At 38.4% G+C, this 14,834-nt stretch overlaps 1 protein-coding gene across 2 annotated transcripts in view; it reads left to right on the top strand.

Annotated features, from left to right (window-relative positions):
• Window positions 1-14,834, top strand: part of LOC133568710 (zinc finger E-box-binding homeobox 1-like) — a 135,476-nt gene that overhangs the window by 102,306 nt on the left and 18,336 nt on the right. For both annotated transcript variants that reach the window (XM_061920810.1, XM_061920811.1), the window contains exon 5: window positions 413-530. In XM_061920810.1, the coding sequence (XP_061776794.1) occupies window positions 413-530 (118 nt within the window). The remainder of the gene's footprint in view (window positions 1-412; window positions 531-14,834) is intronic.

Genomic DNA, 14,834 nt, shown 5'->3' with positions numbered 1-14,834 from the left:
AGCAGCAGCTGCACCCAAACCACTTCTGTTCTGCTCAACTTGTTTTTACGTTTCCACAAATAAATCAAGAGTGCCAACCTTTTTTTTTTTTTTTTTTCAGTAAGTTTGTTTGGATAAAAATAGTTGACCCTTTCCTGAACCCCCACCTGCACCTGGCTCCTCCTTTTTACTCTTATCCCAGTGGAACAGCCCATTTCTGGTTTTCCACTTCCTGGTTGGCGACACATGATCTCTCTTACCTGCCTTTTGTGCCCAAGCCTTAGCGGCTCGCTACTTGTTAGCACCCTGACAGAAGGTCACGCTGGTCCTTTTCAGCCAGGCAAACGCGGGGACATACTGACCGTTTTATTATCTAAAAAAAAAAAAAACGTTGCTTGTGTCAGCGTCTAACGTTTGTCTTCTTTGTCGTCAGCGTCACGTGTCGCTGTCCAGCTGTGGAGTCGGAGGGGTGCGTAAGTTCAAGTGCACCGAGTGTTCCAAGGCCTTCAAGTACAAGCACCACCTGAAAGAACACCTGCGCATTCATAGTGGTGAGTTGTTGCCATAGCAACCCAACAATTTCTTTTTTTTCTACTGCACACTTTTCTAATAGCTCTAAAAATCTGCTTGTAAGGTTGGATATCTATGAAAAATCAACAGTATTCATTTCAGGTATCAAAATAATTAGGGTTCTAGTTTTGACATAGAACGGTCTTAACTGTTTGCTGACTAGTTAAATATTGTGAGTAGACATACCATTACCAAAATCATCAGAGTTCCTGCGAGGACAAAAAATATGCCTGGTGGTTTGCAGTGATTTGACCCTTGACAGATGCCTCAAGTACCTTTTGATATGTTTTAAAATCAATAGAGTTCTTGCTTTTGACAGTAGTTACTAATGGTAAATAGGTGACAAAGACTATTTAGCACCATGAACTTTGAACGCAACTACATCAGTTTTCTACAAACCCCGTTTCCATATGAGTTGGGAAATTGTGTTAGATGTAAATATAAACGGAATACAATGATTTGCAAATCCTTTTCAACCCATATTCAGTTTGATGTTCAAACTGATAAACATTTTTTTTCGTGCAAATAATTATTAACTTTAGAATTTGATGCCAGCAACACGTGACAAAGAAGTTGGGAAAGGTGGCAATAAACACTGATAAAGTTGAGGAATGCTCATCAAACACTTATTTGGAACATCCCACAGGTGTGCAGGCTAATTGGGAACAGGTGGATGCCATGATTGGGTATGAAAACAGCTTCCCAAAAAATGTTAAGTCTTTTACAAGAAAGGAAGGGGTGAGGTACACCCCTTTGCCCACAACTGCGTGAGCAAATAGTCATACAGTTTAAGAACAATGTTTCTGAAAGTGCAAATCCTAGAAATTTAGGGATTTCAACATCTACGGTCCATAATATCATCAACATGTTCAGAGAATCTGGAGAAATCACTCCACGAAAACGGCATGGCCAGAAACCAACATTAAATGACCGTGACCTTTGATCGCTCAGACGGCACTTTATCAAAAACCGACATCAATCTCTAAAGGATATCACCACATGGGCTCAGGAACACTTCAGAAAACCACTGTCACTAAATACAGTTTGTCGCTACATCTGTAAGTGCTACTATGCAAAGCAAAAACCATTTATCAACAAAATCCGGAAACGCCGCCGGCTTCTCTGAGCCCGAGATCATCTAAGATGGACTGATGCAAAGTGGAAAAGTGTTCTGTGCTCTGACGAGTCCACATTTCAAATTGTTTTTGGAAATATTCGACATCGTGTCATCCGGACCAAAGGGGAAGCGAAACATCCAGACTGCTATCGACGCAAAGGTCAAAAGCCAGCATCTGTGATGGTATGGGGGTGCATTAGTGCCCAAGGCATGGGTAACTTACACATCTGTGAAGGCACCATTAATGCTGAAAGGTCCATACAGGTTTTGGAAGAACATATGCTGCCATCTAAGGTCCGTCTTTTTCATGGACACCCCTGCTTATTTCAGCAAGACAATGCCAAGCCACATTCAGCACGTGTTACAACAGCGTGGCTTCGTAAAAAAAGAGTGCGGGTACTTTCCTGGCCCGCCTGCAGTCCAGATCTGTCTCCCATTGAAAATGTGTGGCGCATTATGAAGCGTAAAATACGACAGCGGAGACCCCGGACTGTTGAACGACTGAAGCTCTACATAAAACAAGAATGGGAAAGAATTCCACTTTCAAAGCTTCAACAATTAGTTTCCTCAGTTCCCAATCATTTATTGAGTGTTGTTAAAAGAAAAGGTAATATAACACAGTGGTGAACATGCCCTTTCCCAACTACTTTGGCATGTGTTGCAGCCATGAAATTCTAATTATTATTTGCAAAAAAAAAAAAAAAAAGTTTATGAGTTTGAACATCAAATATCTTGTCTTTGTAGTGCAGTCAATTGAATATGGTTTGAAAAGTATTTGTAAATAATTGTATTTCGTTTATATTTACATCTAATACAATTTCCCAACTCATATGGAAATGGGGTTTGTTTATCAGTAAAACAACAACAATAAGGTTTTTGTTTCAGCAAGAATGTCAACAGGCTAAGCTTGAATTTGCACTGATTTGACCCGACAGATGCCTCAAGTACCTTTTGAAGTGTTTTAGAATCAATAGGGTTCTTGCTTTTGACAGTAATCACTGATGGTAAATAGGTGACAGAGACTATTTAGCACCATAAACTTTGAACCCAACTACCTCAGGTTTCGATATCATTAAAACAACAACAACAATAAGGTTCTTCTTTCGACAAGAATGTCCCAGGGCCGTGATTGAATGCAGCAGTGTTCATTGAGTTGACTAAAAATTTTCGTCTTCAATATCGTCAACGACCTATTTTCCCTTAATGAAATTAAAGGCCTACTGAAATTAGATTTTCTTATTTAAACGGGGATAGCAGGTCCATTCTATGTGTCATACTTGATCATTTCGCGATATTGCCATATTTTTGCTGAAAGGATTTAGTAGAGAACATTGACGATAAAGTTTGCAACTTTTGGTCGCTACTGGAAGTCGCAGACGATGACGTCACCCGTTGATGGCTCCTCACATCTCACATTTTTTTTAATGGGAGCCTCCAACAAAAAGAGCTATTTGGACCGAGAAAACGACAATTTCCCCATTAATTTGAGCGAGGATGAGAGATTCGTGTTTGAGGATATTGATAGCGACGGACTAGAAAAAAAAAAAATCCAGTAAAAAAAAAAAACAACACGATTGCATTGGGACAGATTAAGATGTTTTTAAACACATTTACCAGGATAATTCTGGGAAATCCCTTATCGTTCTATTGTGTTGCTAGTGTTTTAGTGAGTTTAATAGTACCTGATAGTCGGACGGGTGTGTCCATGGGTGTGTTGACGCCAGTGTCTGATGGAAGTCGATGGCAGCTGTACGGAAGGCACAAGCTCAGCTGATCTCCGGTAAGTGGCGACTTTTTACCACAATTTTCTCACCGAAAACTGCTGGTTGACATTTGGTCGTCATCCATGTTCGCTTGACCGCTCTGATCCATAGTAAAGTTTTACCTCCGGGAATTTTAAACAAGGAATCACCGTGTGTTTGTGTGGCTAAAGGCTAGAGCTTCCCAACTCCATCTTTCTACTTTGACTTCCATCCATCCATCCATTTTCTGCCGCTTATTCCCGTTCGGGGTCGCGGGGGGCGCTGGCGCCTATCTCAGCTACAATCGGGCGGAAGGCGGGGTACACCCTGGACAAGTCGCCACCTCATCGCAGGGCCAACACAGATAGACAGACAACATTCACACTCACATTCACACACTAGGGCCAATTTAGTGTTGCCAATCAACCTATCCCCAGGTGCATGTCTTTGGAAGTGGGAGGAAGCCGGAGTACCCGGAGGGAACCCACGCATTCACGGGGAGAACATGCAAACTCCACACAGAAAGATCCCGAGCCTGGATTTGAACCCAGGACTGCAGGACCTTCGTATTGTGAGGCAGACGCACTAACCCCTCTGCCACCTTCTCTATTATTAATTGAACAAATTGCAAAAGATTCAGCAACACAGATGTCCAAAATACTGTGTAATTATGCGGTTAAAGCAGACGACTTTTAGCTGTGTGTGTGCGCATCGCTAATATTTCCTAACAGTCTGTGACGTCACGCGTACACGTCAGCATTCCGCGACGTTTTCAACAGGACACTTCGCGGGAAATTTAAAATTGCAATTTAGTAAACTAAAAAGGCCGTATTGGCATGTGTTGCGATGTTAATATTTCATCATTGATATACAAACTATCAGACTGTGTGGTCGGTAGTAGTGGGTTTCAGTAGGCCTTTAAGACGATAACGAATGAAAACAAATGCACTTTGACTAAAACAATTATGGAAGTTAAATGACAATTTAGTCAACAAATTTAAACGAGACAAAAAGGTTGACGGTGACTAAATGCAATCATATTTACTTTTGCCTTTAACCGTGTGGGACAAAACAGCTAGTCACGGTTGCATGTGAGAGAGTGGCAGGTGGAAAAGCATGAAAGGTATCCACTCAGAAATAGTGGGAAAGCCAGATCAATACAATACATCAATACAATGTGTCTTCTACACCGGAAAGAAAGAGAAGACCATTCATTTAGATGCACTTCACCTTTGCCGCGGGAGATAACAAAACAACTTTTAAATCACCGTGGTTTTCTTCGACAAAAATACTACAAACTTGAAGCGCCATCTGCAGACTGTCCATCAGGACATCCTCACAACAGTAAATAGGCTGAAACTAACATTTGAAAATGACTCATAATGTATTGTGGTACTGTTACTAATAAAGACGGTGGAGCGAGAACAAGCTATACCACATGTCCAAAAACAAATACTGACATAAAAACAAACTGATTTTGTTGTTGATCAGCTGAGCCGAGCTTACCCGCCAATAAATATACCTGTACAGTGCACTTGATTGATTTCCTCGGCACACTGTTCAGCTATTAATTACATGACAACCCAAAAGACCAGATTTGTCATTTTTCAAGCTAATACACAAAGAAAGACAACTATGTTTTATATATATATATATATATATATATATATATATATATATATGTATATGTATATATATGTATATATATATATATATATATATATATATATGTATATATATGTATATATATATATATATATGTATATATATGTATATATATATATATATATATGTATATATATATATATATATATATATATGTATATATATGTATATATATATATATGTATATATATGTATATATATGTATATATATATATATATATATATATACATATATATATATATATATATATATATATATATATGTATATATATATATATATATATATGTATATATATGTATATATATATATATATATATGTATATATATATATATATATATATTTATATATATATATATATATATATATATATATATATATATATATGTATGGGACGGCGTGGCGCAGTGGGAGAATGGCCGTGCGCAACCCGAGGGTCCCTGGTTCAAATCCCACCCAGTACCAACCTCGTCACGTCCGTTGTGTCCTGAGCAAGACACTTCACCCTTGCTCCTGATGGGTGCTGGTTGGCGCCTTGCATGGCAGCTCCCTCCATCAGTGTGTGAATGTGTGTGTGAATGGGTAAATGTGGAAGTAATGTCAAAGTGCTTTGAGTACCTTGAAGGTAGAAAAAAGCGCTATACAAGTACAACCCATTTATTTATTTATTTTTATATATGTATATATATATATATAACAGGGTTTCCCACACATTAATTTATTTGTGGCGGCCCGGCACGAAAAAATTACGGCCGCCACAAATAAAAAATTTGAAAAAAATATATATATATACATTATTTATTTATTTATTTTTCCCCCCCGGCTTTTGACTTGCTCGACCAATCATAAAAGCAATGGGACTCTGTGTGTGAATAAAGCTTGTAGTTAAATATTATATAAGTATGTCCATTTTATATAAATATGTATATAAATATGTGCATAGTGACAAACTTGGACTAGGATTGAGTGTGCTCCTTCGACGCAGCGGGATTACAGGACGAGCCAGGCGTGAATTAAGGTACATGTTTATTTGGAATTCTAAATACAAAAATAAACAAACGAAGGGCGCTCACAAAGAGGTATAAAACGTGGCTACAAAAATACAATCAGGAAAACAAAACAACTGCTCGATGGCATGAAAGACAATTAACTAACTTAAATGTGCACTGTGGCAAAACTATGAATAACTAACACAAAAAAAAACTTACTGTGACAGGTACAAGGGGCATGGATAGCAAGGTAATTGAGGGTGCGTGAAGGCATGAACCAGAATGCAAATAGCATAGTTCCCAGGACGAGGACAGAAACAGAATGATATAAATAGCAGCTATGATGATTAGAAACAGGTGTGGGACTGAGGGCTGGGCGTGACTTGGAGACCAGGTGGAAACTAATGGGTTACTATGGATAAACAAAACCAGGAAGTGTAAAACGGGAAACAAGAGTCCAAAAACAAAAACATGACATGACAAAACAAGATCCATAGGTGTGACACATAGAGTGCTGTAATTATATTCACCTCCCCCCTCCACCCCCCCCACCCACGCCGCCCGACCACACCACCACAAATAGATGCCTGACCTGTGGGAAACACTGTATTTTTTTTTTCCCACACCTACATATTGCGCTCTACCACGGTATCGAGCACTATTCTCCGGATAATCCAATCAAGACATAAATATATAAATATATATATATATATATATATATATATATATATATATATATATATATATATATATATATATATATATATATATATATATATCAAGACATAAATATATAAATATATATATATATATATATATATATATATATATATATATATATATATATATATATATATATATATATATATTTATGTCTTGATTGGATTATCCGGAGAATAGTGCTCGATACCGTGGTAGAGCGCAATATGTAGGTGTGGGAAAAAAAAAATCACAAGACATCATGAGGGGTTCCCTCAATCATCAGGAGATTTTAATGGAAGCATTCACATACAATGGTTTATGTAACTGTCGCAAGAAACCTGATTGCCCTCTCAACGGAGGGTGCTTACAGACATCAGTCGTTTACCAAGCAAAGGTAACACGCAAGGACATTAACACATCCGACACGTACGTAGGATTAACCGAAGGAGCGTTCAAAACAAGATGGAATAATCACAACGCCTCCTTTAGAAACCAGACTTTGCAGAATTCTACAGAACTCAGCCAACACATTTGGAACCTCAAAGACAATAATGTTGAATATTCAATAACATGGCAAATTCTTGCATCCAGCACACCTTACAACAGTGGTAATAAAAGATGCAACCTATGCTTAAAAGAGAAACTGTTTATTATATATCATCCAGATCTATCATCCCTCAACAAGCGCAGTGAAATCATTTCAACATGCCGCCATAGACGGAAACACCTCCTAGGTAACACATGAGCCAATCACCACACCCTACGCCTGCTTGTACCCACCCACTCTGTGCTCTATATAAACCATTGTATGTGAATGCTTCCATTAAAATCTCCTGATGATTGAGGGAACCCCTCATGAAACAGATCTGTAGAGATGAAGTAGTCTTGTGATTTTTTTTTCCCACACCTACATATATATATATATATATATATATATATATATATATATATATATATATATATATATATATATATATATATGTATATATATATATATATATATATATATATATATATATATATATATATATATATATATATATATATATATGTATATATATATATATATATATATATATATATATATATATATATATATATATATATATATATATACACACACACACACACAGTGGGCAGAGAGGTATGTAGTCAGCCACCAATTGTGCAAGTTCTCCCACTTTAAAAGATAAGAGAGACTTGTAATTTTCATCATAGGTACACTTCAACTATGAAAGAAAAAATGGGTGAAAGGAACCTAGGGAACAACATTGTAGGATTTTTAATTTATTAATTGGTAAATTCCTCTGTAAAATAAATATTTGGTCACCTGCAAACAAGCACGTTTTCTGGCTTTGTAACTTCCTCTTTAAGACACTCCTCTGTCCTCCACTCGTTACCTGGATTAATGGCACCTGTTTGGCCTTATCAGTATAAGACACACCTGTGCACAACCGCAAACAGTCACACTCCAAACTCCACTATGGCCAAAAAGCTGTCAAAGGACACCAGAAACAAAATTGTAGACCTGCACCAGGCTGGGAAAGACTGGGAGTTGAGGGAGCAGTGAGCAGCAGCGTTGGCCGCGCTCGGTAATCATTTTGGTGATTTAACCCCCAAATCCAACCCTTGATGCTGAGTGCCAAGAAGGGAGGTAGGGGGTCCCATTTTTTATAGTCTTTGGTATGACTCGGCCATGGTTTGAACTCCCAACCTACCGATCTCAGGGCGGACACTCTAACCACAAGGCCACTGAGCAGGCTGTAAGCAGCTTGGTGTGAAGAAAATCAACTGTGGGAGAAATGATTAGAAAATGGAAGACATGCCAGACCACTGAAAATCTCCTCCGACCTGCGGCTCCACGCAAGATCTCACTCTGTGGGGTCAAAATGATCAGAAGAACAGTGAGAAACATTCCACAATCAGACTGGAGGACCTAGTGAATTACCTACAGAGAGCTGGGACCAAAGTAACAAAGGCTACCATCAATAACACACCAAAATGGATACATGGATGATACAGCAGAGGATTGGGTGAATTTCATGTGGTCAGATGAAACCAAAATAGAACTTTTTGGTATAAACTCTACTCGTCCTGTTTGGAGGAAGAAGAATACTGAGTTGCATCCCAAGAACACCATACCTACTGTGAAGCATGGGGGTGGAAACATCATGCTTTGGGGCTGTTTTTCTGCTAAGGGGACAGGACGATTGATCCGTGTTAAGGAAAGAATGAATGGGGCCCATGTATCGTGATATTTTGAGCCAAAAACTCCTTCCATCAGTGAGAGCTTTGAATGGTTGACCAAATAGTTATTTTCCACCATAATTTACAAATAAATTCTTTAAAATTCCTACAATGTGAATTCCTGATTTTTTTTTTCACATTCTGTCTCTCACAGTTGAAGTGTACCTATGATGAAAATGACAGACCTCTGTCATCATTTTAAGTGGGAGAACTTGCACAATCGGTGGCTGACTAAATACTTTTTTGCCCCACTGTACCTTAATTTTGTAACACTGGTTGCTCTATTTATATGGGACAGTGGCCAAGACGCCAATTATTGTGCACGCTCTGCGTAGTTATACGCAATATAGAATAAAACTAGTTTGTTTCCTCATATGATCATAAACACACATTTTTACGCAATTTACGCTGGTTTTGTGAGTGTTGGCGTTGAGAATAAACTATAGATCAGTGATATTTTAGCTTGGTCATAATTGCTTAAATAAATAGTAGACCACATGATAGAATGTACACGCTACATTTTAATGACGGAACAGAAAATAGTTACAATGTTACTTAATATTTTAGTGAAAATATGATTTGTCTTCGGCTATGTCCACACTAGGCCGGATAACCCCTTAAACTAATAATTATTTAGCATAAGCCTCGTTTCAGCCTCATTTAACTGTCGTTTAAGGCAGGGGTTCCCATTACGTCGATCGCGATCAACTGGTCGATCTCGGAGGGTGTGTAAGTCGATCTCAAGCCAGGCATTAAAAAATAGACATAAAAATGAGCAATCATCAATCATACCAAGACTTCACTTTTGTCAGTTGTTTGACATTCTCGGCACCCGAGGATCTTGTGAGATGACGCTGGTTGCTGCGAGCTCATATTTAAGAAAAAAATCACGAACAGGGCGGACGCAGAGAAACACATTTTATTTCTAGAGACTCCGTACCTACTGTCAAAACTCTAAAGACCGACTGCACAGTTCCTGTCTTCACCATAAAAGACCTGTTTCATCCTGCTGTGCTAACAAAATAAGAGTCTCAGAAAGCTAGCGTGCACAAGCTACGGAGTTTGATGCCAATGTATTTCTCCCCCGCCCTCAGCGACCGCTTTCTCACTTGCTTGCCCACCCGCACACTCACTGACGTCACTCACCTGCTGCCAGACATTAAAGGGCCACACACATATGCTACTCTCATAACAAAGTGTTTAAAAACGAGTATGCAAGTTGGACAAATGAGATGCCAAATCCAACCACTTTCATGTGGTATTGGACAGAAAGGAGGTCTTTTTTTTCCTCCATTTGAAAATGCGGACGTTATCAGCACCACTGTCTAATTCCAATCAATGCAAGTCATCAGAATCAGGTAATACACCAACTTATATTCTTGTCTTCATGAAAGAAAGGAATCTATGTGTGTTAAACATGCTTGTATTATCATTAAACACCATTAACTTGTTAACAAAAATGTCTCTTTCATAAATAAATAAATATAAATTATAAATAGGAATGAGGTAGATCTCCTCGACATGGTCAATTGAAAAGTAGCTCACCTGCAGAAAAAGTGTGAGCACCCCTGGTTTAAGGTCTCCCCCCTGTGACATTTTTTTACACGGGTAAGTGTGCCTTGTAATTCTTGAATCTTTAACTCTTAGCTTCGTATGGACTCATTGATCGTTTTCAAACTGAGTTCGGAGAGGATGGATTCCATTCAAGTATTTTCTTTGGCTTCTGTCTCTGTTTAAATGTAACTAAGTGTGAACTAATGGCATTGAAAAGATGTGAAATGCTATCTATATGTAGAATTCCAATTAAGGAGAGTATTAATTACCTGGGAATACTTATTACTAAAAATCAGAGTTCGTTAACTGTCTTAAATTTTAGACTTAGACAAACTTTAATGATCCACAAGGGAAATTGTTCCACACAGTAGCTCAGTTACAAATAATGGGAAGATGGAAAGGACATTACAGGTATAAAATAGACTAAAAGCAATACAAAATATAACATAATACGTTATTTTTACATAATAAATGTACAATATAGGATATATACTCATATATGTTTACATCATATATACAATATATAACAATTACCATATTACAGTATATGTAACAGCTACAGCATAAAATGGAGAGTAAATCCAGCAGAAAATAGACATTACAAAAAAAGAAGTAGCAAACATACAAACCCTGTTTCCATATGAGTTGGGAAATTGTGCTAGATGTAAATATAAACAGAATACAATGATTTGCAAATCCTTTTCAACCCATATTTGTGATGACTCTTCTTCGGCATGGTAATGCCGGCGTTGTTTTCCCAAGGATGCGTCGAAGCAGAACACAGCAAAGGTATGTTATAAATGGATTTATTAAATAATAAAAGGCTATGAACAAAAACACTGGTGTAAAGAGAAAATGTAAACAAAAGACGCTAGCGTGAAAGCTAGGATAAAACACAAGGAAAACTAAAACTTGGTACGAGCACACAAAAAAGTAAACAAAAACATTCAGCATGAAAGCTGGAAAATAAAGTGGCTTAGCGTGAGAGCTAGCGAGAAAATACATACATGGAATGATGAGTCGTCACTGTTGCGCGTGGGCAAATTAGGATCCGAGAATGAGTAAACAGAAAAGGTGAGCTTAAATAGGAGGGTTAAAATTAGTAGCAGGTGTGCGGGGCGAGACTAACAGGTGGACTGATGTGTAACCATAGTGATGGACAAAAACAGGAAATAAACGGGTCAGACTGAGAATGAAAAAACAAACATGTGAAGATCTGAGCAGCAGATCGCAACAGTATTCCCCCCCAACAAAAGACAGATACCAGATGTCTCAAAAACAAAAATTGCAAAGAAGAACTAGAACCCCCTCCCCACAACAAGAAGAAAAAAAAAAAAAAAGTCCACAGACGAAGGGAGGGCGGAGGGAGGCCATGGTGGAGGGCCGCCTGGTCGCGTGTCCCCGAATCCACCGAGGACACATCATGTGGCGGCGGCGGCGGAACACAGCAAAGGTATGTTATAAATGGATTTATTAAATAACAAAAAGAGCTATATAACAAAAATGCTAGAGCTAGTAGAATAAAACAAACAAAGGACGCTAGCATAAAAGCTAGGATATACAAAAATGAGAACTAAACTGGCACATAGACAAATTAAAGAGAAAAACAAAACATACAGCATGAGAGTTGGAATAAACAAATGGCTGAGCGTGAAAAGCTAGCGAGAATATACATACGATGTAGAGTGCAGGCGTAGCTTGTTGCGTAAAAGCAAATTATGAACCCAGGCTGAACAAACAAAAGAGGACGGCTTATAAAGTGACGGTGATTATCTGTAGCAGGTGTGCGGGGCGTGAGCAGCAGGTGAACTGATGAGTAACCATGGTGACCGACTAAAACAGGAAATAATAGGATCAGATGGAGAGTGAAAATAAAAATGGAACAATAAACAATAATATGTGGAGGATCCAAAAAGCGGATCTCAACAATATTCAGGTGAATATGCTGCAAAGACAACATATTTGATGTTCAAACTGATAAACATGTTGGTTTTTTTTGCAAATAATCATTAACTATAGAATTTGATGCCAGCAACATGTGACAAAGAAGTTGGGACAGGTGGCAATAAATACTGATAAAGTTGAGGAATGCTCCTCAAACACTTATTTGGAACATCCCACAGGTGTGCAGGCTAATTGGGAACAGGTGGGTACCATGATTGGGTATAAAAACAGCTTCCCAAAAAATGCTCAGTCTTTCACGAGAAAGGAAGGTGTGAGGTACACCCCTTTGTCCACAACTGGGTGAGCAAATAGTCAAACAGTTTAAGAACAATGTTTCTTAAAGTGCAATTGCAAGAAATGTAGGGTTTTCAACATCTACGGTCCATAATATCATCAAAAGGTCCAGAGAATCTGGAAAAATCACTCCACGTAAGCGGCATGGCCGGAAACAAAAATTGATTGACCGTGACCTTTGCTAGCTCTGATGACACTGTATCAAAAACCGACATCAATCTCTAAAGGACATCACCACATGGGCTCAGGAACACTTCAAAAAGCCACTGTCACTAAATACAGTTTGTCGTTACATCTGTAAGTGCAAGTTAAAGCTCTACTATACAAAGCGAAAGCCATTTATCAACAACATCCAGGGCCCGAGATTATATAAGATGGACTGATGCAAAGTGGAAAAGTGTTCTGTGGTCTGACGTGTTCACATTTCAAATTGTTTTTGGAAATATTCGACATCGTGTCATCCGGACCAAAGGGGAAGCGAACCATCCAGACTGCAAAGTTCAAAAGCCAGCATCTGTGATGGTATGGGGGTGCATTAGTGCCCAAGACAAGGGTAACTTACACATCTGTGAAGGCACCATTAATGCTGAAATGTACATACAGGTTTTGGAAGAACACATATGCTGCCATCTAAGCGCCGTGTTTTTCATGGACGCCCCTGCTTATTTCAGCAAGACAATGCCAAGCCATATCCAGCACGTGTTACAACAGCATGGCTTTGTAAAAAAAAAAGAGTGTGGGTACTTTCCTGGCCCGCCTGCAGTCCAGACCTGTCGGCCATCGAAAATGTGTGGCGCATTATGAAGCGTAAAATACAACAGCGGAGACCCCGGACTGTTGAACGACTGAAGCTCTACATAAAACAAGAATGGGAAAGAATTCCACCTGAAAAGCTTCAACAATTAGTTTCCTCAGTTCCCAAACGTTTATTGAGTGTTGTTAAAAGAAAAGGTGATACAACACAGTGGTGAACATGCCCTTTCCCAACTACTTGGGCACGTGTTGCAGCTGTGAAATTCTGAGTTAATTATTATTTGCAAAAAAAAAAATTAAGTTTATGAGTTTTAACATCAAATATATTGTCTCTGTAGTGCATTCAATTGAATATGGGTTGAAAAGGATTTGCAAATCATTGTATTCCGTTTATATTTACATCTAACACAATTTCCCAACTCATATGGAAACGGGGTTTGTAGAAGGTGTCAGGTAATAGACATCATCTATTGCTGTATGGCGAGGGATTATACAGTTGGATGGAGTGCGGAATGAAGGAGTGCTTGAATCGAACACCGTGGGAACGAAGCTGAAGGAGCCTGTTGGGAGTATGAACTCCGCTGTCCCTCAATTGTCTGGTGGAGTGGGTGGGCAGGATTTTACTCCAATTGTAGAAAAAAACAAGAAAAGATTTAACCAATGACTGCAGAGAGATTTATCCTTAAAATGCAGAACCTTACTCTCCAAAGCGGGAGGTATCCCCAGGCTTACGTATGCAGCTATTTAAACCAAAAAACACGTAAGACTATTGACAAAATACTTGTCGACTTATTTCGGAAAAACAAAATTCATTATATTAAGAAGTCTGTTATAATGAACATTTACAATCAGGGTGGTCTAAACTCTCTCGATTTCACTACACGAAACCACACCTACAAGATGAATTGGATAAGACACTATTTGAAAGATCCTACCTCAAATTTGGAACTTCATTTCTCATCATGTATTTTCTAATCTTGGAGGCCTAAAATTGTTGTAATTGTGTAACTACAACATTGATAGGATTCCCGTTGCTCTTTCAAACGTCCATAAACAAGCTCTTCTGGCATGGTCTCTTTACTGCAAGCACAAGTTCTCACCTACCAAATACTTCATCTGGAACAATAAAGACATATATTACAAAAGGAAATCTATTTTCCACAACAATTGGTTCAAGAATGGTATTATTTTAGCGAGTCAGCTTTTCAATAAGGAAGGTCAACATTTTAATTACCAATATTATCTCAACCATTTTAAGGTCCCTGTGACTCCCAAACA

This window comes from Nerophis ophidion, linkage group LG14, assembly GCF_033978795.1.
Source record: "Nerophis ophidion isolate RoL-2023_Sa linkage group LG14, RoL_Noph_v1.0, whole genome shotgun sequence".
NCBI lineage: Eukaryota > Metazoa > Chordata > Actinopteri > Syngnathiformes > Syngnathidae > Nerophis > Nerophis ophidion.
Note: the sequence above shows the minus strand (reverse complement) of the source record. Positions and strands in the feature narration are given on the sequence as shown.